The sequence below is a fragment of the Emydura macquarii genome, unplaced genomic scaffold (assembly GCF_026122565.2).
Source record: "Emydura macquarii macquarii isolate MOO-44397 ecotype Brisbane River unplaced genomic scaffold, CSIRO-AGI_Emac_v2 contig_450, whole genome shotgun sequence".
Lineage (NCBI taxonomy): Eukaryota > Metazoa > Chordata > Testudines > Chelidae > Emydura > Emydura macquarii.
In genome coordinates this window covers 15,594,837-15,618,817 of record NW_027130587.1, presented here as the reverse complement: position 1 = coordinate 15,618,817, position 23,981 = coordinate 15,594,837, and the positions used below count along the sequence as shown (strand labels likewise).

At 40.6% G+C, this 23,981-nt stretch overlaps 1 protein-coding gene across 1 annotated transcript; it reads right to left on the bottom strand.

The window, feature by feature from the left end:
• Nucleotides 1–502: 502 nt before the first annotated feature.
• CHCT1 (CHD1 helical C-terminal domain containing 1) lies at nt 503–11,460 on the bottom strand. Its single transcript, XM_067538168.1, has 6 exons — nt 11,329–11,460; nt 10,355–10,483; nt 9,231–9,406; nt 7,723–7,822; nt 2,809–3,002; nt 503–1,933 (listed from the first exon to the last, which is right to left on the bottom strand). The coding sequence occupies exons 1-6, from the start codon at nt 11,458–11,460 to the stop codon at nt 1,771–1,773; spliced, it is 894 nt and encodes a 297-aa protein (XP_067394269.1). The 3' UTR covers nt 503–1,770.
• Between the last annotated feature and the right edge of the window lie 12,521 nt (nt 11,461–23,981).

Genomic DNA, 23,981 nt, shown 5'->3' with positions numbered 1-23,981 from the left:
AGAGATTATTAGGTTATATTGGATGTACTGGGTTCAACTGAAATGAATGATAGTTTTGCACATACTTTCTTTTCTTCCTCCATTTCCCTGCACCATCTAACCAGGCATCTATATTAGATGCTTGATTTTGGTAGGCCTCAGAGCCTTGCTGGTGGTCACTTCTTTAATTAACAAGACCCCCAAGGTCCACTGGGTAACTCCCAGAATAATCTGTGAATGAGCAAGCTTTAACCAGTCAGCATTATTTAAATAAGTGTGATATTTTCAGGACATACCATATTTTCTGATATTTGTGATGAGACTATATATATCCAGTTTCAAACTTGATATGTGGTGTATGAAATGGGAAAGCTCAAAATCTTCAACTAGAAATATAAATATCTGAAAAATAAATATTCAACAGTTATTGTGGAAAATTTCATCTTTTACTGAAAGAACCACTTCTGCTGCACACAAATTGTTTATAATGTCACTGGAATTCTTTGATGGAATTCTACCCTTGTATTACATGACTGGCTGTCTGCTCTTCTAGATAGCAAAACCTCTCAAGGAACTAGCAAATCTGTGTTGCCTGGTAAAGGCAACTTTTAATGTCAGTTACATTTGTTGCCCCTCCATCCCTGGCTAAATTTCTTCCACATATTTTTTTTTAAAATTTCACAGAGGCTCTTGTCAGAATGCGTGTAATTTGCCCGACCGTGGTGTTCTTTGGCCACTTAAATCAGGTTTGAGCCACTGATCCAATCCCTAGTGAGGTTAATGGAAAGTGTCCTATTGATTTCAATGGACATTGGATCAAGCCTTAAATGTGTGTCAAGTCCTAGATGGTTCTTGCATGCTGTATTGAAACTCCTTTTGGGGGGGGGGAGTTGTCCTCTCCATCACAAAATTCCCCCCACTCCCATGAGCAAATGGAAAGGGGAAATTCAATCGCCATGATCTAAACTCCCTGCCTCTCCTGCCACAAACTAGAAGGATTTTAAAGTTCTGAAAATAGCCACAGGGGGAACTTTGACAGACATGTTCATAGAGAGAATTCCACAGGCAAAAAAATTACATGGCCGAGGCTCCCTTCAGATCATATATAGATAGAGATGATGAGTAAAGACAACTCAGCTGCTCATGGGAGTCTTGGCAGAACATAGGGCAGAATTGTATTTATTTTCACTTTGTAAAAAGACTAAAAGGTGCCCAATTAAGGCCATAGGCATGTTCAACACTTCTATATAAACTCTCATCCTTCTGTACAGCCAAATCCAGCAACCAAACCTCACCACAGACCAGAAAGATCAGTCAATCCCTTACCACAAAAATATTTTTAAAATACCAAGCCCTCCCCAAATATCAACCCTCAGACGAAAGCCCCAGTAAAACAGTCCTGCATGAACCAATAGATGGCAGCAACAACGTCTACTAAAAAAAGCCAATATTTGCCCAGTATAGTTGGAAATAACGGGAACAACTCCTGCTGTATCTAGAGGAAAGTTCCTTTCACCAGAAGAAAATGTATGGGCTGCTCACTGTATTAATTTCTTTAAAAACCAGTTGCTTCCAAAATGCTAGTGAGAATGATGCTATAAATACAAATTTTTTGAACATTTACCAATAAGCTGCTAAAAACCCTTTCATTTACTAAAATGCAGCTGTTTGAAAACACCAAGGTATTTACAAATGAAACCACATATTTATAAAGACTGTCTTTAATCTTCCTTTCCAAGATCTTGCTTTGGCATTTTCTGGTTGCTATGCTACTGCAAATACTTAGCTCTTTTATAAAATTTTTAAATTCTTAAGTGGGTCTGGGTGTGGGAAAAATTCTTTGACTCTTGAGGCACTATGTTTCTCATTCTGTGCTTTTTGTCCATGAGGCTTGATGGTGCTATGTTTGTCAGCTGCTCCCTTTTTGTTGGTGTTTGAAGTGGTCTTGCAGAGCCTAAAAGATAATCATGGGAAAAACTTCTGTAAGCGACAGTACAGTCTAGCCAACAAAGGAAACCAAAAGGGATGCTGTGCTCCTAGTCATCTCATAGACTTTAAAGTCAGAAAGGACCAATATGATAATCAAGTCTGACCTCCTGCCCAACACAGGCCACAGAACCTCACCCACCCACTCCTATAATAGACCCTTAACCTATGACTGAGTTACTGAAGTCCTCAAATCATGATTTAAAGACTTCAAGGTACAGAGAATCCACCAGCAAGCGACCATGTCCCATGCTACAGAGGAAGGCGAAAAACCCCTAGGGCCTCTGCCCATCTGCCCTAGGGGAAAATTCCCTCCTGACTCTAAATATGGTGATCAGCTAAATCCCGAGCATGTGGGCAAGACTCATTAGCCAGACACCTGGAAAGAATTCTCTGTAGTAACTCAGAACCCACCCCATCTAAGATCCCATCACAGGCCATTGGGCATATTTACTGCTAGTAGTCAAAGATCAGTTAATCGCCAAATTAGGCTGTCATTTGACTCAGGTTAAACTCAAATGTAAATGAATACTCAGCCATTGGATTGGCAGTGGACTGAGTTCACCATCACCACTGCTTCCTCGTGGTGCTGTAATCCTTGTTGCTGCTGTTTACCCTCAGCACACCTCTTCTGTTATTGGGGCATGGCTAAAAGATACATGTAGGTTCTACCTCCCATTATCACAAGCCATGTGCCATCCATTTCCCTGACTATTGCTGGTTGTCCATATCCACCGTTGCCTCTTTTGTTTATCTGTACTTGGAGTGATAGCAAGCAGCTGCCTGGCTTGCTATTTACGTCATTTGCTATCAGCTATTCCTAGCATCCTTTAGGAGCAGTACCTCTTCTTTGTCTTACTTGCTGCCTCTGAGTTGCCTTGTAGGCTGGTTTGTGATGGCTGTGACTGGATCTGACTCAGCTTCTCTTGCATGTTGTTTATGTCTCCATGGAGGCCCCATGCATCATACAGCTTAATCAACTTGGTGTTTTCAGGTACTGGAACTGAATTGGGGTTTTCTGAGCTGCAGTACAACTTCTAAAAACAAAAAAACTTCACATAACATATGAAGGTGGTGTTAAAAAAAAAAATTAAGTTTATGATCAAGTCCTAAAGTACTGACTTCTCACACCGGGAAACGATCTGACTACCTATTGTCCTATTTGCAATACCAATGTTTTTAGATGATAAACTACTAATAAATGCAGGTGTTTGTGTTTAAGATTTAGTTAAACTTCTTTCTTTTGTGGAACTGCCTTCAGAGATCCCCACTGTGGGACTTAAGCGACCTGCTATACAGATCCAAGATCTATGAAGGTACTGAGGGTGCATTTAGGTTAATGAGAGAAAAGTTGGAGCCCCACTAGTAGGCTATTTCCCATACCACTGAAGAGACTCCTCTTTCTTCCATTCCTGACTCTTAATCTTCCACCTAAATAAAGCAGCCCAGCCCAGCATCACCAGCCCCTGCAGCTAGCTGACTAGATTAGCTAAACTGTTTCTCTGATTCAGTACTGTCTCTCTCTGAACCCCATCCAACAAAGAGGCTGAGATACCACGATTCCTGTTTTGAAAACAAATATATTCTGAGAATTCCACTTAACGGAGAAAGAGAGAGGCACACACATCAACTGCTGAGCTACTTACTTCATCCACTGGGCCAAACTCATCCAAGGTTCAAACAGATGCAGCTACACAAGCATCAGTGCAGTTTCACCCAAACCTATGCAGTGAAATCAGTATTTTAATTTTTTGGCCAACACAGGGTTTCATTGTCCATTCATGATGTCTTCTGTATGCAGAGAAGTTTTGCTGATTGGCTAGCTGGAGATATCTAAACTCATGCCCTACCTTAGCCCTTATAGAAAAGTCTTTTAGAAGTAAACAGAGATCAAACTAGTAAAATTCTACAGAAATGCAATAGGGCTCTGTAGAAATGAGCTTTTTTAAAAAAAAAAAAAAAAGAAAAAAACCCTAGCAAATGACAAGCCTTTGAGCCATCATATAGAATTCCACAGCACGAGCATAACTCCAACATTGCAAACGCTCATACTATTTGGCCTCTTTCTTAAAGTCCCCGTTCCTGGAGTCAAGTGATCATATGAGAATTTTGGCTTATTTTTTTAAGCAATGCCAGTTTTTAGCCCTTGTGGTAGCCGCCTAGGCCCAGTCTCTGCTGTGATTGTCTTTCCACGGTATATGAGAAAACAAAAACTCAGATGCACTTGCACCCAGATCCTGCAATTGGAGCCACGTGAATAGACTCTGGGGGCAGCATGGACACCAATCACACCACCAGGTCCCAAGCACCAAAGCAGCCTCTGCACCCAGGTTTTGATACTAAAACCAGCCAAAGAAGTTTGGTTAAAATGACCATTTACATTTGGTTTATATCGTCTGAGGTGGTGGTAATTAAATTCTCTAACTGTCCTGTCAGAAGCTGAGTGGATAGATAGATAGATTTTTACGGAGGTCTGAAAGTGCAGATATAAATGGCACCTACAACATCAGTGAGTGGACCTTAAGAAAACGGATTATTAAGGTTGGCTGGCAATTCTGCTCATCTCCCTGATGTAGTAAACTTTATAAAGATATCAAATTAATATGCTGGCAATCTCAAGAACTTGCTAATTACACTATTGGTTCTGTATATTTACACTTGCTTGTCTAAATAATGAGGTGTTTCCAAATAAGCTATTTGTTTTGTAGAGTGCATGATAACATTCTGATCCACAGCCTGTTGTTTATGATTTAGCAGGGATTTGAAACCTACTGTTCAAAAGATAAAGATGCTTACTTTTTTCTCGCTTGCACAACTGAAAAGGCATTTGTCAGCAATTAATGTTTGTTTAATATGCCACTGGCATGGGCATGTTGTGTGGTGAATGAATGATGGGTGCATCTGAAAAGACATCCTCTATGACGAATTGGCACGTGAAAAAAGACCTAAAAGATGTCCATAATTGCATTTCAAGGATGTGTGCAAGCGAGACCTCAAAGAAATGGACATGGATATGGATAACTGGGAAGATTACATTAAGGACGGCAGCCTTTGGAAATAAGAGTGCAGTTAAAGGTCTCCAAAGCTATGAGAGGAAGCAGTCCAGTTTAGCAAAGGAGAAAGGAGAAAGCAGAGCTCAAAGGGTTAAAACACCACCTTTAAGTGTGACAAATGTGGCTGACATAGTCTCTCTTGAGTTGGTCTCTTCAGCCACAACCATGGCTGCCATTTTTACCTCTCAGGGGCATATACCCATGGTCTCTCGAGACTGAAGGATGCCTACCTCCTACTACTAAACAATGTCTGATCTGTCATTTCTTCTATCAGTCCTTATGCAAACAGCCTCCTCTTAATATTATCTAATGTGTAGCAGATTGATATTATGTTTCATTGTGAATGAGTGCCTTCCAGCAGTGTATTAAGCAACGTGAGTAATATCTGTCACACCGTGTTTGTTCTCTTATAGTCTCCCAGAGGAAGTGTGTGCAGTGGAGCATCTAGTTTTGGTAGGGTTTTTGCTTTTGGTGGTGGTTTTTTCTCGTTGCTCTTTGTTTTTAGAGAAATCAGTCCAAGAAATTCAATGGCAATTGGAGGGGAAAGGTAGTGAGATTTGTGGTGGCCCCTAGTTCCTGTGGGAACTCATTTCACGCTCCCTGAGGAAGATCCATCTCCCACACAGACTAGCTTTACCTTCTATTATAGAGTGTTCCACTGTGCCAGAGGAACAAAGCTGTTGACCATGGTCTTCATCCTTCGACTCTACGGTTTTTTTTAGATATCTTGGAACCAAGCCATATAATACTTTAAAGTTGTTTAATGCCTGTTACAAAGCTACTATCTAGTGCTTTATTTAGAAATGTTGACTCCTTCATAATTGGAAATAATCATTTAGAGCTGTCAACATAAATAATTTTCCCTGCAGGTTTTAAAAAAAACAAACCAAACAAAAATCTATCTGGCAATCTCTGGTCACGCCCTTCTTTTTTGAATGGAACTGAGATGACTCTTTACCTACAGCTTCTGTGCAGCTCCTTATCATTCCAAAATAAGGTTCTCTTTCTAACATTAAGCAAACAATATTCTGCTCAGCAAGTCTAGCAAGAACAAAGTCAAGTACAGCAGGCAACCATTTATGGATTGAAGTTTTCTAGTTTGCTCTGTCTGGTTAATGACTGGTGAATGCATGGATCACAGTGCTTTAATTATCTTTGATAAATTCTGTTTGAAGCAATGTGTCAGTGCACTTCTTGGAGACCATTGCTTTCGGAGTGCCTCTAAACCCCTCAGCCTTTTGCTAGGAGAGGTGCTTATGAATGCATTAAATGGATTAACCCTTTGGAGTCCAATGTCCTCCTAAGCAATCATTTCCTTTCTTCTGGGAAGAGTTAATGTAGCTGATGCAAGGATAAGGGAATGTTTGGGCAAGAAGGGTTTTTATCTGAACCAGTAGATTCCCTTCCTCTCCTCCTCCCCCAAATGTAGCCCTTGGGACATTGGAAAACTCTCAAGGGACAAATTCTGTCCTGACTTATGACCCATGCTGCTGTCTGGATTCTGTAGAGTTGGGAAGAATGTAAGTCAAGGTAGAGTTTGGAGATAGCCACTGGGGGTGTGCGCTGTACTGGACAAACTGTTTGATTACTATAGCTGTGAGCTGAAGCTCTTCTGAGACCCTTATCAGGAGCCAGCTCCACTCAGCCTCTCTCCTGCCAGCAGCTGCCCCATCTTCTCTAGCTTGCACTCCTGTTATGACCTGCCTCCCACCAATGACAGGTTCTGAAACTTCCCACCAGACAGGAGCCAGCAGAGGGAAGTAGGTCATATCAGGAGTTGGGCCTGGATAAGGGCTAGCTGCAAAAATAAGGAAAGGGATGTTTGGGAATATGTTCCTGGGGTGGCACAGAGAAGGAAGAAGGAGCCAGGATCAAGAACGTAGTGGGGTTCCTGCTGGGGGGAAAAGAGCAAAAGAAGCAGTGGAGACAAGTTGACTCAGCTCCAGTCCTGGAGGAAAGAGTGCAAAGGATGAGTAACAAGAGGTGCTGAGCTGCTGCCCTGTAGCTGCTCAAGCATCTGTAAAAGGATTCTTCACCCTTTCTCTCTGGCTGAGGTTGAAATCTCACTACTAACCTATTACAAAGCATGTTGCAGAGCTCTGGCATTGGGGAAGAAGAGCTAGAGCTTAAGAAATTAAGAATTAACTTTCAGACACCCTACGATGTCTTTAATATGAATTACATTTGAAAAATGTAGGCGTTCTATATCGCTTATGCAGATTCATCTATTTTTCAAATCCCATTAGGGTCTCTCACCCATGGTAAAAACAAGCATTAGGCAGCAGGTATTTTTTGTCTGAGAAATAGCATGTGTTTTATAGCTCTCTATGATTTCCAGTCTTTATAACCCATGGTAACACAGATGACAGTATCACTAGGTAGTGCATTGTGCTGAAAACTCCTGAAAATCATCTCCGATTCCCAGGCCTCTAGACCAGTGAGAAGCTACGGCTTTGTATATCAAGATATATTGGCCAGTAGATGAAGGACTCATTGAAAAGTGAGGCAAGAACAGAGAGAATCAAAAGGCACTCAGAGCCCTTGAGGAGACATAGGGAGAAATCCTGACTAATGAAATTAATGGGAATTACGTAAACTCTGTAAGATGCCTGGATGGTGTGATTAAAGGATCCCTTTAAAGTTAGTAAGCAGGAAGAACTTGGTGTAGTAGCATCTCAGTTTGCTGCTGTTTTATAGATCTTACCAGAAACTTAGCCATTTGGTTGCTCTTACTGTATTTGTACAGTTTGCGCAGGTATTTCTCATCAAGCTCTGAAAAGAGAGAGACAAATCTCCACAGCATCCTAGAGGAAGGAAGGATTTAGTGAAGGAATCTGCTTAAATGCAAATTACTTCATTCCTGCTTTTTGCATAGTTTGGTGGTAATTCATTTCTGCCCCTCTTCTATAACCAGTGATGTGCCCATTTATATGGGTGTTTTATTAGCTTAGAAACTGCACCAATGGACCCCTTCCCCCCCCTTGGAATGTGAAACCATTTTGGAGTTCAGGATCCCAGGCAGATCCTAGGGCTAGCATTTCTCATGAGACCCTTTCCGATTTCAGTCAAGGAAACCTCTGTATGTGGTTTACAATTCTTAGAAAAAAGAGATGGTACTTTCACCATAAGCTCATTGTCACCATAAACTGGGTTGCTTCTGATAATACAAGACACTATTTGACCCTGGGTTAAATTCATCCAGGGTGTAACTCAACTAAGTTAAGTTGTACACCATTGAAATTACACCCAGAGGGCCCCCGTGTGTTTTAGGATCCTGCTCACAAGAAGCAGGATGTAAAACAACCACAATGCTATCATTGAAACTGGACATATTGACTGAGTAGAATTCACAATCCAAATAATCCTTTGATTAAGTTCTGGGCAGTATAGTAGACTTGTCCCTTGGAAATACTATAATAATAGCTAGCAGCTTCTATAGAGCCACACTGTGAAATAATATTCAATTTGCATTGTCCACACTGGTGCTGCACTCATTTGTGTATGGCGATAAGACTTGTAGGGGCACATTCCATGGGTCTTTGCACTAGAATAAGCTAAGATGTTCTATTCATTCTTTTCCAGTGAATTTTGGGAGAACTTGTCTGTTCTTTTGGGCACATGAGGGGATTTGTGGGACAGCATTGGAGGACTGTCAGCACCTGAGTAGAGTTAGCCTGTGTCCATGCTACAGAGTGGGCAGGCTGGCAGCTGACCGGCCAGCCAACGCAAGTTAAAAGCACCACCATACTTGAGTGAAGAATTTTTGCATGTGGATGGGACTCAAATTAGGGGTAACACTTGAATTAACTGTGCAGTGAAGACAAGCCCCCAGATACATCCATGAGGTAGGTTAAGAACAATTTGTTTTCAAATCTCCACTCATTTTGAATGCCTCAGTTTTTGAATGCCCAAGTTGGGATGCCAAGGGCCTGATTTTCAAAGGTGCTGCATACCTACAGCTCCCAATGGGACATAATGACGGGTGCTCAGAAAACCAGGATCCATCAGTCTCAAGTGGGCACTTAAGATTATGGTGACTTCTGAACATGTGCATCTAAGTGACGGCACAAATGCACAGAGCAAATCTGGCAGAGCCAGGACCAGAACCCAGTTCTTACTCTGTCCAATGCTTAATCCACTAGTCCAACCTTCCTAATAAATGAATATTGCTAGTACTATATTATCATTGCTTGTCTGAAAGGATTATCTTACTTCTTCCAGTGTTTGAGTTCCCAGGATTTGCAGTAATGCTGAAGAAACATATTAATATGATCCCCAAGTATGGTCAGGTTTTTCTTAGTGTACTTCAGTTTTTTGTCCTCTGGAAATTCTTTGGGCAAATCCAGTTTCCGAAGAGATTTTTTAAAGGGTCTCAGAAACTCCTTGCACTGCAAAGACAGAGAGTTCAGTGAGACAGAATACAGGGTTATTGCTCTAAAAGCATGTAATAGGCACTGGCCACTTAAATTCTCCATCATAAAATAAATGTGATTACATGTTATGCTGAAAAGATGTCTAATGGGCACTGCATTGAACAAGCATCATTTATATGAACATAGATTAACTAAAGAAATGGATTTATGGCTGGTGTCTTCTACAGAGACCATTTTAGTTGCTCTGTTTGAGTCCTGAAGACTCAATTGATGCAATCTTAGCATGGCATTCTAAATGACAGCTGTCAAGTGCGCCGAAGAGTTTTTTTAAGGGGAGGGATTTGAGGACTTGCTAAGGATGGGGGATTCTCTTTTGACATACAGTACATGTGTAAATTTCAATCTACAGAATTTGCAAGATGCCTCATTCTGCAAGAAGAGGACAAGCAAAAGCATTTGTATCATTTCTCATATGCCTGGGCCCTCTGGTATGTTGTGCAAACTAGTGTATAAACTATGGAGAATTGATGTGTGCGCGCGAGCGAACGAGCATGCACACATCCTTGGTTGGAATGTGCTCTCTTCTCTTAGCTCTTATCCATAGACACCGTTTGTTTCCAAACACCACCTATCTTCAGTCGTACGGAGGCGGAAATGCTGCGTTGCTGTTACGTCTAGCCCTCAGCTACAAAACTGTATTGTCTTTCCCTCCCCCCTGAATATAATTTGACAACTAAATAGGAATTCTTGTATTTAATTTTCTTCCTCCAAAAGAGGGAATGAAAAGCCATGAATGAGACTCCTCATTTACTACAAGCTTCCCTCTTTGTGCTGAGGATTTTCTCATCTCAACTTTTTCCAAGTCTTGCATAACTTCTTATCTTTTAGTAAATAACAAACCTTTTGACTATTTGTTCTAGTCCCACTTCTGATAATGACTCACTGGTCAATTTAATAACTCACAATTTTAAAGGTGTCTTGATCAAGGCCATCAGTGTAGCAGATGAGCAAATGTCTGGATGGTGTGGTACTTGAACTCTTCTTCAGAGGGGTTGCCTCATTCCCCTTGCTGAGTAAATACTCCTTCTCTGTCTACAAATAGTCACGTTAAGATTTGTGTAGATCAAAAGACTGTGTCCCATTGGTAAATGTCGTATAGAACAAACATTACTCCAAGACCAGAGAGTTTCAACAAGGGAACCTATTAGCATTGTCAAAAGCATTTAAGATGGGATTTTTGAAGGTACTGAAAGGAGTTAAGGGCCCAGCCCCCACTGAAAGCCAATGGGAATTGGGTGCCTAACTTCCTGAAGTGTTTCTGAGAATCCCAGCCTCAGTAAATTACAAAGGAAATGTTGTAAATATCACTTGCTTCTAATGATACTAATCAATGAGGAATTGGCATTTATTACTGATAACTGGAACAATAAATGTATTGTGCTAAGTCCTGCTCCAAGGTCAGACAAAGCTTCCATTGACATCAATGAGATCAGGATTTGACCTGTTGTGTTTAACATAAACCAGTTTTACAAAAGCTCAGCCAGTGAAATTAGATCTCCCTGGACTGTGTGTAAACTCCCTTTTCTATCACTGGGAAAATAGCTCTCCCTTTGCAATTGTCTGTGGAGGTGAATCATTTATTTGTGTCATCCCTTGTCAAGGGCATAAATAAACAGTGAAATACAGGCTTAAATTTAAAAAAAAAAAATCAAAATTGCTTGAAAAATGTGGCAGGAGAAATGTTCTTTTATCTACAGCACACTCTGTTCTTGTGTGGTACTTTAGAAAAGCTGTATCCCAGATTACGTGACAGAGTTAGAAGGTGTGCATTGGCCGCCCTCTTCGTTTTCCATCTCCTTTTCACAACTGGCTTGGGCTTTACCCTCACCTTCCCTCCTGCATACAGCTTATTGTCTGGTTCCCTCCCCTCTGCATACCTGGCTGGCTGTGCCATACCGGGCTTGGCACTTCCACTCTCCCATGTCTATATTCTCTCTAGTCTGCCTTCCTTCTGGGCCCAATTTCTCCACTTCGCAAAGCCCATTTCCTCCACTCTCGGAGACCTCCATTCTAGCAAGGGAGGGAAGGGAAAGTCACCCTGTGGCTAGCTGCCCAGTTTGCAGGCATTTGAATCCAAACCTGCTTGTGTGACATCATCTCTGAGGCATGCTGGTTCTGAATTCTACATCTAAATGAAGCAGGAACGATTCCTTGAGAAAGAGGAAAGCTGCTGCAGCTCATCTCCCCACAGAGTCCTTCGGGGTAGAGGCATCTCCCATTAGACTCTCAGTTCATCCCATGCCATGAAGTCATGACCTACATTTAAAAATGGAATTGAGCTCCAGCCAACTAGGCAGCAAATGTTGGATTTATCGCTACGATTGCTTGTTAAGATGTGTTCAGCATTATGTCCACATCACCCTTGGGTGAGGGTGGAATAACACTTTCTTCAGTACATTTGTAAGCGTGGGACCCACTAGATCCTTCAGTACTTCTGAATTCTCAGGCAGAGACACTGACCCATTATGCTTTTCCAGCTGGGACAGGGCCGGCAGGTTGCAACCCCCTCTAATGTAACCCTCCCCATAATTATCTATGCCACCCTGGATTATTTTAGTGTGAGGGCAGTCCCTGAAGATGATATAGGCCCTTCAGCTGAAGGAATGCAGAATGCAAGGTTCACAGCGGTTCCCCTATTCCACAGAAGCTAACAGCCTTATTCTATACCCTGCACTGGCTAGATGTAACTTTGTCGGGTTCATGGCATTAGCTACAATGTGTAATGCACTTAAAGAGTTGCGTGCCAGCAAGTTCAAGGACTGCCTCTCCCATTGCAATTGCCAAGGTGCTTTTTTGGGGTTTTATTTGTGTAATGGCAGTGTCTCTGCTCCAACCAAGACGGGATGTCCCATTGCTAAACACTGTACAATCTGATAGTAAGGACTGGCTCCTGGTCGAAGAACTTGCAGTCTCGATAAACAAGACAAGCCAATAGTTGGAGAAAGGAAGTTTTATTACCTCCATTTTACAAACGAGGATCCGAGGCCGAGAGGGAGAAGGTCATTTGACCACAATCACACAAGAAATCTGTGAGAAAGTAAGGATGAGGAATTGAACTGGGATGCCGTGAGTTCCAGTCAAGTGCCATCACCCTACAGCCAACCTTTCCTATGTGGCTTCCAAGACCTGTAGCAGAGTATTCTCACTGCAGGTTTCTTTTTCAATTAAATAGTTCAGCAAGCCCCTAATGTGGCAAACTTCAGGGCATGCTGCAAAGATTGTCTGTTAATTTAATTAAAGGTTGGACTGATGTATTACTTTGTCACCAGCTAAGGGCATGAGACTTTGTAGAAAATTATAGGATCTTGATTCTTATTGAAGCCCTGTGGGATGACTGACTATCTTAACTGGTTGAGTGGGAAAGAGTTAGTGGAATACAAAGCACCGAGTTGCTATGATGGTTCTAGGTGTGATAAGTCTCTAAGGCTAGAATTTTCAAAGGAGCCTTGGGGAGTTAGGCACCCAACTTCCACTGAAATTCAACAGCTTTGGGTGTTTCTTACACTTTGAAAATCCCAGCTTAAATAGCATCCAATTATTGTGTTGCTTTCTGTTTCAAATAGGAGAGACTGTCTCCTTTCAAGAGAATAATAAATTGTACTTACCGGATGGTAATTGGAAAGGCTGGGCGGGGGGAGGTGAAAGGAGTTTTTAGAAGTGACTCTGGGAATAAACTACTTTAAATTACTTTTGCTAGGGAAAAATTATCAAAGCCCCACCACACTGACTAGCCCGATAAATATAATTGTTCTGTCCCTTTGTACGGTTAGAGTATTTATGCCAGCTGTGATGCAATTATTCCTGCATGCCTGGGAGCCTTCTCATGTAACCTACAGTGCTCTCATCTCAGTTTGTCTTTCCTGAAACATCACTACAGTAAGTGAATCAATAATATTTTGTGGCCAAAATGTTGCAATATGGATGCCTACAGGCAGGCATCTAAATCTGCATTTAAGTAGTCTGGCTTTCAGAGGTACTGAGCCCCTGGCAGGTTCTATTAACTTAACATCCCATGGCAGCATGTGGCTTCCCAGAATCTGCAAGCTAGCCTGTGTGTGGAGGTGCGTAAATACGGCATGTAGGTGGCTATTTTAGCAAACCTATGTTGAAACAGTTCGGCCTTTATCATTCAATTCTTCCCTTTTTTAAGATGCATTCAGTCACAAAATATTCTATCAAAACATTCAGTTGAAGGAACATGCTTATCTGGAGGTATCTTCACTCTATCCCCTCGCTATTATGTGTCTTTGGCACCTGTAGAAATCGGTCAGATTATGTCACCTACTTAATGCCAGGCATTTTTTGAAACAATATTGTAAGTAGATGTAAAAATTTGGGAGGAAAAATAGATTATAGATTTAATTTTTCCCACAGCAGAGGCTCACGCTCCCTTTCCCCTTCGTCAAACACATTGTGATGTGACAGTATACCCAAGGGAAATATCCTCCATTTCCCTTGGCAGCTCTTCAGTTATAATAATTTTTAGTACTCTATGCTTTCAAAATGCGATGCAAACATTAATTAATCTTTTCAGCAGGGCAGCTCTTTTAGTGCAAGATTAGGCAGATTTCCAAAAAAGCAAAGATTTGTGTAAGTTTCTTGTCAAAAATAAAAAATAGTAAATACAAAATATCAGCTTGTAGGTTTGCAATTACTTAGCATATGTGCCATGACATGATTTAATGCATTGTTGCATGTAGCATACATGAGTATCTGATGCAATATTTACATCCTGATAGATAATTTGAGTTATACACTGTAGTTGCAGCGTATTTGACCTTACACTTGGCAGTCAGCTGAGACTGCAGGTGGTGTTTATTCAACGTATAAACTAGACTGGCATTGCCTAGATATAGTACAGCATAATTTTAACTCAAGGTCACTCTTTCTTTGTCTCTTGCACTTCAGACATTTTGTCACGTCGAAGCTTTTTTCTGCCCCCCCCCCCCCCTTTTTTTTTTTTTTTTTTTAAATCTATGCATTAGGTGATTAATGACCAAATTCTGCCCTCAGATCCTTTTGTGCCGCTTCCATTCTAGCCAATGAAGATTGGGGAGAGAGAGAATGTGTGTATACACAAACCCTGACTGCAGTTATTCGTTTTTTATTAATTGGGGTTAAGGAAGCAGAATGGGGACAATTTCTCTGCAGCCAGGGCCCACCAAGAGCCCAGTGTGAATACCTTCAAACTATAGATGATAGTCATGCCCCTGTGTGTTTCAATGAGCAACTGTCTACACTTCGCCTCTCCCCACACTTCCTCACTGTCCTTTGAGAATTCCTATTCAGGCTGCCTGCCTTTTTCTCTCTCAAATCTGACCGAAGAGACATGGGAAGTTATTCTAGGCTTGGATAGTATCTTGCTAGTGGGGACACAGTTAGCTAAATCTTCCTTGGTACATGAAGGGACTATTTATCCTTCTGTGCTCCATGAGCTTAGTATGTGAGTGCCAAGAGGGAGTCTATAAAGTAATAGATTTTCTTCACATCACGACCCTCCTCTGTCCCGCTGCTCTTCCAAATATCTCCCCTTCTTAAATCTTTATATTTACTCCGTGTAAAGTTTTGTCTCCCTCTAGCGATACGGCTATATAGGGGTTCATGAGCCTGTCTAATCTTTTGAGGTAACAGAGCTGGGTCTTTAAGAGCAGGCAATAGAACATTGGTTCTCAAACTGGGATTCGCGACATGGTTCTGTGGGGGTCACAAGCTGTGAGCCCTGGCCAAGCCTGGGGCTGTGAGCCCCCACTCCAGCCAGGTGAGCCTCCCAGCTGTCTCCTGGTGGAGGAACAAGGAGGGGAGTGGGTCGAGCGATTACACACAGATACTTCTCACCCCCTGCAACGTTTCTGGGAGGAGCGAGAAGCAACACCAGGGCTCCCTGCATCCAGGTCACTGTCCCCACTTGGGCTGTGCTGTGAGGCGAGCATCAGGAGCTGCTGCTCTCTGCCTTCCCCTTACGCAGCCCAGGTGGGGAAAGTGATGTGGATGCAGGAAGCCTTGGTGTTGCTTCTCATTCCCCGACGTCCCCCTCGGGGTGCATGGAGGAGCGGTGTTCAAGGGGAGAGCGAGAGCAATACCAGCCTCTGTGCATGCACGTCTGTTTCCCCAGGTGGGCACAGGGGTGTGTGTGTGTGTGTGCGCGCGTGCAGGGGTTAGGAGTGAAGATGGCACACTGCAGAGGCCACGGGCGAAAGGGGAGTGGGGAGCCCATAGGGGAGGAGGTCACACTCAGCAGCTCGCTGTGTGAAAGGGGTCACCAATACAAAAAGTTTGAGAACCACTGCAGTAGAAGCTCCCGCTTTTAGATCTGCAAGTCCCAGGTTCCATCCTTACTATCAACAACTGACCCAGAGGCATCACTACGGCTCCTCATAGGCCTGACCCCTCCTTGTCAATGATAGCATCCCTCTTTGTGCTCCTTTATCGGACTATCCTACAGTATTTTTATGCTTCCTATTTCTGCACAAATGTGCCTCTGTTCCTTAGTGCTTCCAACCAGATGCCAGTCCTTTCATTAATGCTTCTTGTAAATGCAATACAGCTATTTTCTAAGCTGCATGGAGTCCTGGGGAACTAGAAAATAGGTTATCCGCATCCTCTGAGCAGCCTGCAACTTCCAGACTAGTGGGGAGAGAACAGGTAAATGGCCTTTTTTATTGTCCTTCTCTGCTTACACGCTGAAATACGCATTGTTGCTGGCATGTTAACATATTCCTGTTGTTGTGGCTTATGAAAATGTCTGAAGTGAATTAGGTATTTGTTAACAGTATAATTTGCTCTTCAGTTAATGTTATATCACAGAGTAATATAAATTGCACAAAGTGATGCCTACAATTGTTGAAAAATGAAACTGCTTCTCTTCTAGCAAATCTGCCTTACTTGGCTTTTTACTGACTGAAATGCTGATTTTGCAGATTTATACTTTTCTTAACCTCAAATATCTTTTGTCAGATAAGGATTCCATGGTACAGGATTTAGATTTATCTCCTTTTCAAAATTAAAAGGACGAAATCAAATTGAAAAACATGGACCCAAACCCTGCTCACTTTACTAGCAAAAGTTAGCCACTCTGAAGTCCGTGGGATTACTGGCTTTTATAGGTTAAAGCAAATATGATGTGGCTTCATATTCTTAAAAAGCAAATGTTCTTCCCCATGTCATTAGCAGCACTTCATATTTTGAAAACTGAAAGAATGTCAAAAATCTAATTTACTTTTCACCACTTGTGCTGCTGGTTTACTTTACTGCTTTTATTTTGGGCTACAAAGATAGACAAGCGAATTATTATTATTATGTGCTAGTCAACTTAATTTTCAGATTTTTATTAACACAGTGATGCAGTGAGAGTTGCTAGCACTGCAGAGAAAGATATTTAAAACCTAACAAATTACAAAATCATAACGTTTCTGTTAAGATCAGGGTTTTTTTTTTTTTTAAATTTTGAAACTCACCTATCTGATGGTGTCCCTTTATATCAAACCCACACTACTCATGTGTCTTATGTGACTATGAAATCATGGCAGTTTTGACGTCTTTAAGTTTTGAAGGCCTGCAGACAAATTCAGCCTTGATGGATGTGGGTGCAACTCCACTGAAGTGAGTTTTGCATGTTAGCAGCCCACTATCCCATTTTTCTCATTGTTTTGCTCCTTTTGGTGCCTGCATGGGCTTCTCTTTTTAAAATCCTTATTTTTGTGTATTTCTTCCAAATGTTTAATAGTTTTTAAGAGGAGATTCCTATTGCTGGGTCCTATTCCCTTGTTCTTCATAGCTGAATTTGAGATCCAGAAGGTTTCTTATTGTAACAGTCACTCTGGGTATCAGAGGCTTTTGACCCTGACATGTGAGAAGGGTATAACCTTTAGTAATATTGACCCATGTCATAATCAGTCTCTTACCAACATGCAAGTATCTGCCCTTTACTAGTTATTGCTCCCTCTTTGCTGTAAAAAATCCCACCTTACCATGTCCTAATAGTTCTCCTACTACTGTTTGTGCCTTGTTTCATGTTGTCCCCTATGCCTAGAATACTTTCCCTATTCCAATGCACCAGGCAACACTCCCCACTTAAATTCCAGCTTAAAATTTACTTGCCTGTAAAGTCCATAAATTTAACTCAGTAACAAAAGGAACTTTCCTCTGGCCCTCCACCTACTGGTAGTGTCTCTCTATTTCAAATTGAAGAGACAAGGTGGGTGAGGTAATATCTTTTATTGGACCAACTTCTGTTGCTGAAAGAGAAAAGCTTTGGAGCTATACAGAGTTCTTCTTTTGGTTGGATTTCAGAGTGAGGCAGGCACTGCTTTTTTCAGTGTCGTGGAACTCTGAACACCCTGTTTTCACTTAAAAATAGGCAAACCATATTTTTATTAGATCAATTTTACTCTAATCTTATATTCATACTGGTGTGGGTGTAGTGTAGTGTAGACTTTGTTGAGATAGGCAGAAGGAACAAGCATTCTGTGCCATTTAATTTCTGCAATATTCTGATTCCCTCCTACCAGCCTGAAAATGCTAAATACAATCCCTTGTTAGACATATGGGGATTTGGAAAATTGTTGCTAATTATTGCAGTTGTGATATGTAGCTTAATTGATGGTTTTGAAGAATTGAAAATTATATAGGCTTAAATAATATATTAAGTGCTTTTATGATCTTTCACAATATGCTGGTGCATATGATAAAAGGTGCATTTGTACTGTTTATAGCATATGACAGGCATCGCTTATTCAATATTTGTCTACAGGAAAAAGAGGTCTATTCAAAGGTGGTTTTTTTAAGCTTTAACTTACTAGAGTTAAAGTTAATAGTAAAATCTTTGCTAGAATCAGACAGTCTCTATCTGAATTTCCCTGCCAAGGCTCCAATGTCTAGACATGGAATATCCATGTCAGAGTACTGCTGTGGTGTGGACTTCAGTTGTGATGAAGTGTGCGGACTTTGTCATAGGAATTAACTAACCAGTGCATTTTGTCCACTAGCCTCAAGGTTAAAAACTATCAAATTAATTTTTCATTTGTTATCTTATTGGGTTTGGAAAGAAGCACTGCACTAATGGAAGGGTAATGAATTAGCTAACTCTGCCATTCAATCTTTTGAAACAGTTGCTTTTTCAACACATGCTTTTGTGTTTATGTAGAACAAACAATATATGCTATATCCCACTTGACTGAGCAGATCAGGAGGGAATAAATTTTTGCTCTCAACAACTGTAAATATGGTTATCTATTTATCACCAAACAAATTAGCTACTGTGCATGTATTTGTATTAATTTTTCCCCTTTCCCCAACTTTCTTTTGTCGATACTCATTTAGCATTCAGGTTGCAAAACATTTATAATCCAAATTAGTACTTAATTCTGATTAACAACTTTATAACCCTGAATACATATATTTATTTCAGGATTTATTGAAAATATTTGTCTGGAACATTACAAATTCTCTCACATTGGGGAAATCAATGCTCCATTATTATGGTTGGAGTTTAAATCTGTTTAATTGAAAAGTAAACTCAGGTATTTTTATCCTTTTAGTAGTTCTCTAATACTAATCATAAAGGTCAAGTACACCACTATCAATCTGGAGTAATTCCATCAAAATCAATGGAGTTAATTCAGATTTATGCTAGAGTATATCTCCCTTAACTGCAATGGAGTTATTCTGGATTTTCATTCATGGTACCTTATCATTAAAAGCAATCATCAACCATGAGGATGTTAGTTAAATATGTAGGTAAAAAAATGAATGAGAAGATAAAGCAAACAAAGTGTCTGGAGTGAAGGAAGTAGATGGAGGAGGGACGCAGCTGGGGAGGGGATGAGAGGAGGAGGAGCAAGAGGGGAGAGTCCTGTACTGATACTTGACCATTATGGTCTTCAAATAGCTGCGGCAGTTTTAAATTACTCCTTTTCAAGCTGCAGTAATGGGCCACCTCCAGCTATTTTGAACTCGTATTTTATTAAGAACTAAACTGGGCTCTGTTCAATATTCCAGATCTAGTTTTTGATAAATTGAATGGAAAGGGGCTGTTGGGCCACAAACAGCTACTGAAGGGGAGCAGGGCTTCTAGGGAATGGGAGGGTGTGGGTCAAGAATCATTAAGATAAATATTATATATATAAACATACCAATATTCAAAATTGTAGTCAATATGTGTATAACTCAGTCCTTACTATTTTCTCTTGTCCTCCCCCTAGGAACTATTTTTCATAGTGTAGAGGATACATTGTCCAATTGATACCCACAGAAATGGTTAAAATTAAAAAAAATATAAACCAAAGGGGCTATCATCCAATAGCAACGTCACATTGTGCATTAGTAAGTCACTGCCACCCTTGGGTGGCTGATGATGTTCAGCTGACATATACAACTTGTACAAACGATAGTCTGGCAATACACATCCTATTGTGGCTTATTGCTATGTTTGTTTATTGGAAAGGAAGCATCATCGAGGAGTTAGTGCAGGTGGCGAAGGAGTCAGAACTCATTAGCTACATTCCAAAGTTTGCCATCGAGTCTTTGACCATGGATGAGTCACTTAAACCTCGTGCCTTTGTTTCTCAATTTGTAAAATAGAGATATTACTTGACCTATAGCACCTTTGTAAAACACTTTGAAAACTTCCAGTTAAAGGCCCAATCATCATTAGTGTGACACACTAAAATACTGGGATGCTACTTTGTTTTCTGGCATTTAGTATTTTCTGTATAGGGGATTGTGCAATCTCCTGTGGTTAAGTGAGTAACTCTTGGCTAGAGAGTTCACTGCTGAGAGTGAGCATGTGTAGTATACATAATACCGATGTGTAAGTATATAACCCGTAGTTTGACTCCTTTCCTGCAATCTGTGATGTGAGATAGTATTGGACAGGAAGGTCTGCCTCGTGGTCAGATCATAGTGATTGATACATGCCTGTATTGCGGGAGTGGTAGGCTTTGCTGCTTCAATGTTTGTCAACTAAAACCTGATTTAATAAATAAAAAGCTTTGGCCTTTTATGGCAAGCACTGTAACTGAATGATTAGAGGTGGGGAAAGGACTAGAAGTGCATGCCAAAATTGCGTGATGGTGTTGACTACACCTATTTAGTTAAATAAGATGCCCAGTTCTACTATTTTGAAAATAATTAAGGGAAATCTTTAAAAAAATATTTCTGCTTTGACATAAGTAAAAGACAATAGCTGGGCTTTTTTAAAGAGCCTAGTTAGATGCTTAAGTTCCACTGATTTTTTTTTTTAAATGAGAATTAGGTACTTAACTCTTAACTACCTTTGAAAATCCCCACTATCACTATTTATTGTTAGGCTACAGTTACAGAAGTTCTGATGTAGACAGACTTTGTGACAACATCAGAACCCTGATACACACTCCATTTAAAGTGAGATGGTAGAGGGCTATGGAGTGTCTCTTCTAGTGCACTTGTTTAACTCTGCACCAGACTGACACCATCTGAATATGTGCAACCAGATCCATCTTCAGTTGTTCATCTGCAGAGAGCTGGGTGTCTCAGTCTAGACAGTGGACAAAGCTGCCACCACCTTTCATCCTCTTTTTGATCAGCTCAGATCATGGTGGATTGTATGGGCTTCGAAGAAGTGATCTATAGCAGTGCTGACCCCTAGAGAACAATACTTAGGCTCATTAGTGAGGTAGTGTGTGTCAGACAGCATTACAGGTGTTCTGCCAAATGAAGGCCTTCAAAATTCACAGGGCCAAGTGATGTTCATGATGTTCACCATGGAAGCAGTGTGGAGTTGCAGCTCAACTCTTGATTGGGTCAACATTTCAGTCACTTTTGTACTAAATCTGTCTTTTTAATCTTATTTTTTTTAGTTACCAGTACTTCCTCTCTTCATACCATTTCCTCTTTTTTGGGCTGTGAATCTTACTATCTAGAAATCCTTCAGTGCTGTTGCCAATGACTCTATTTTTGTATGCAAGATAGAGAACAGCTTTTATTAAACATTTTTTTACATCAAAGAATTTATTCTCAAGAGTTAATGCTATTCTTTTATACAGAGACAACATTGACAGGGGAGATCTATATTCCCATCAATTTCAATTATGTTGATAAATTACTGTGTGTTTCACTTTATGAATGACATACTTTTGGATTCAGATCTGCTGTGACTAAGGGGAAAAAGCAAAGAGAATTGTTTTGGCAACAGCTTTGCCAAGTTCATCTGTTCCCACAGAGTTCACTCCAGCAGCCTGATTAATTTTATCACACTGCTGAGCATTTCTGCATACACAGCATAATGACACAGGTTGCTACAAAATAGCAAGTTATGTAGATTTCACATACTTGCTTAACACATTACTTAACATTACAAGTTACTCTTGCTTTGGGGGTTACACTAATTGTTGCTCCTTCCTTCTTTTGGAACAGGGACAAATTTGCAAAGTCTGTAAGGAAAGAATAATTATTGCTATCTTCCATGTTAGTAAGTCCCTTAGGCCTGATTGTGTAACCCTTACACTCATGAGTGAAGACTGTGAGTAAGAGCTTCAAATTTGGGAGGTGTCTTCTGTTATTTTCTTTAGGTGTGGCAGAGGCAGCTTTACTTAGTGGCAGACCAACCACTAATGTTAAAACAACTAAGACTGCAGGTAGCTTAACTCATTTAACTCCTATTATTAATGGAAACTGTGTCCATGCACCAACTGGACAAATATACACCACTTTGCTTATCTCTAAGCCTGCAATGAACCCACAAAGTGAAGGCTACAAACCAACCCAGGGCAAATTTGAAGAGCACAAATGAGTTGCTTTAAAGTGAAGTTAAGTTAAAATCTGAACCCTGAACTAATGCACAAATTTAAAACGATTAAAAATGGAGGATTTTACTAATAGGAAAAGCAGCACCTGGAAGGATGCACTAGCATTTTTTTTGGAGACCATGCTCTTTATTATGAGCACCTAATTTGTTAACAATGTTTTTAACATGGGGAGTGGTTAAAAAGTACATAATTCAGCGCTGAATATTTTAATAGAAAATATTTTCAAAACAAAGACTACTGAGAAATACCCATTTTTAAAATATTTCCTTATTTACTAATAAATTAGTTTATTAAAACTGAATTCTATTTTCCCACCATTAATGCACTTTTCTTTACTTGCATTTCTTTCAGTATATATTAAATGCAGAAGTCTGTATCCATTTCTGCTTTTTCCTGTACCAGAACAATGCTGCAATATTAAGGTTGCAAACAGCACAGGGGCAGTGTTTATGTAATGAAGGTGTGACGCATAGTAATGCTGGTAAGAGGCTCTTTTATTTCCTGGCCCTAGTCACATGTAGTACTGTGGTGGATTTCATCCTCTGATTTTTTTTTTTTTTTTTTTCCTGCAAAACCACTTGTTTCCTGGAGAATATGGAATGTGCTGCAGGAGGCTACTATTTGCATGTGGAGTTTTGGTCATATTTTCTTTGAGGAAATCATCTTATTCCCTCCTCCCCCACCCCACTGACTATTCTAACATTAGATTGGCAGATAGTGACTTGACCTATGTACCTCATTAATGTTTTAAGTAAGATATGATGAAATGATCTAGCTGTGGACATAGCTGGCCTATGTTAACACATGTTCTTGCTCTTCCTTCCTCCCCCACCCCCTGCTTCTTCCTAGTGTTATATTCACTGGTGCATCTGCTCTTACCTTAGATTGTGAGCTCGGGGGGGGGGGGGAGAATTGTTCTATGCCTGTCCAATGCCTAGTTCAACAGGATCCTAATCCTTACTTGGGGCCGGTATGTGCAACAGTTATACAAATAACAATCCCCCTCCTCGAGTTTTGTCAAAATGCCTTCCAGACTGAAGGATACAGATAGCTTTGTTTGCTGTGTTTTTGCCAAAGATGCTGTGGCATCGAATCTCAGAACCAGAGTCAATTGACTCAGGCTCATGGGGCTAAAAATAGCAGTGTAGAGATGGCAGGTAGGGCTGGAGCCCAGGTTCTGAAACCTTGAGAGTGGGCAGGATCTCAGATTTTCCCGCAGACTGTGTGTCTTACATGAACCATTCTTGGGATGTACTGGCCACAGAAATGAAAGTTTTCTACAGTTTCTAGTTGGGAGTGACCCAGTGTGTGTAGGTGTCTACACCTAATGCTTTCAAATGTTATCTTATCTTACATGGATAGATTAAAAAAATATATATATACTTTTCTTATCTTAGAAATGTCCATTCTATAGCTTTAGAAAAAAGGAGTGAGTTCTAAAATATATATATATAACTTTTTCTGCCTCATGCAATTTAAATGCACTGCTTTATAAAGGAACAGAATTTTGCTCTTGCCCTGGGGCAGCAGCAGCAAACTGGATACATTTCATTGAAAAAGCACATAAAAGTAATGTGCATTATATACATGGACATAAACCACAAAGTTTAGACAAGTATCCAATTTTCCTCCTGAGCTGGGGGAGTGTGAGAGTCTGGAGTTTCAGTCTGAGGAACTTCTTAATTTGTACCTTTCTCTGCCCTGCGCAAAATGATCCGTTTTTGTCAAATGTGTGCAAAGCTGTTTAA

Bases quoted from the DNA above. Each gene is read 5' to 3' on its own strand.
- CHCT1 (XM_067538168.1), bottom strand. From the start codon at position 11,460: ATGGAGGTCTCCGAGAGTGGAGGAAATGGGCTTTGCGAAGTGGAGAAA. The intron at 7,823-9,230 runs GTAAGATAATCC...TCCTTCCTCTAG, and splicing joins GAACTCAAACACTGGAAGAA to GATGCTGTGGAGATTTGTCT. The intron at 3,003-7,722 runs GTAAGATCTATA...TTTTGTTTTTAG, and splicing joins ACCAAATGGCTAAGTTTCTG to AAGTTGTACTGCAGCTCAGA.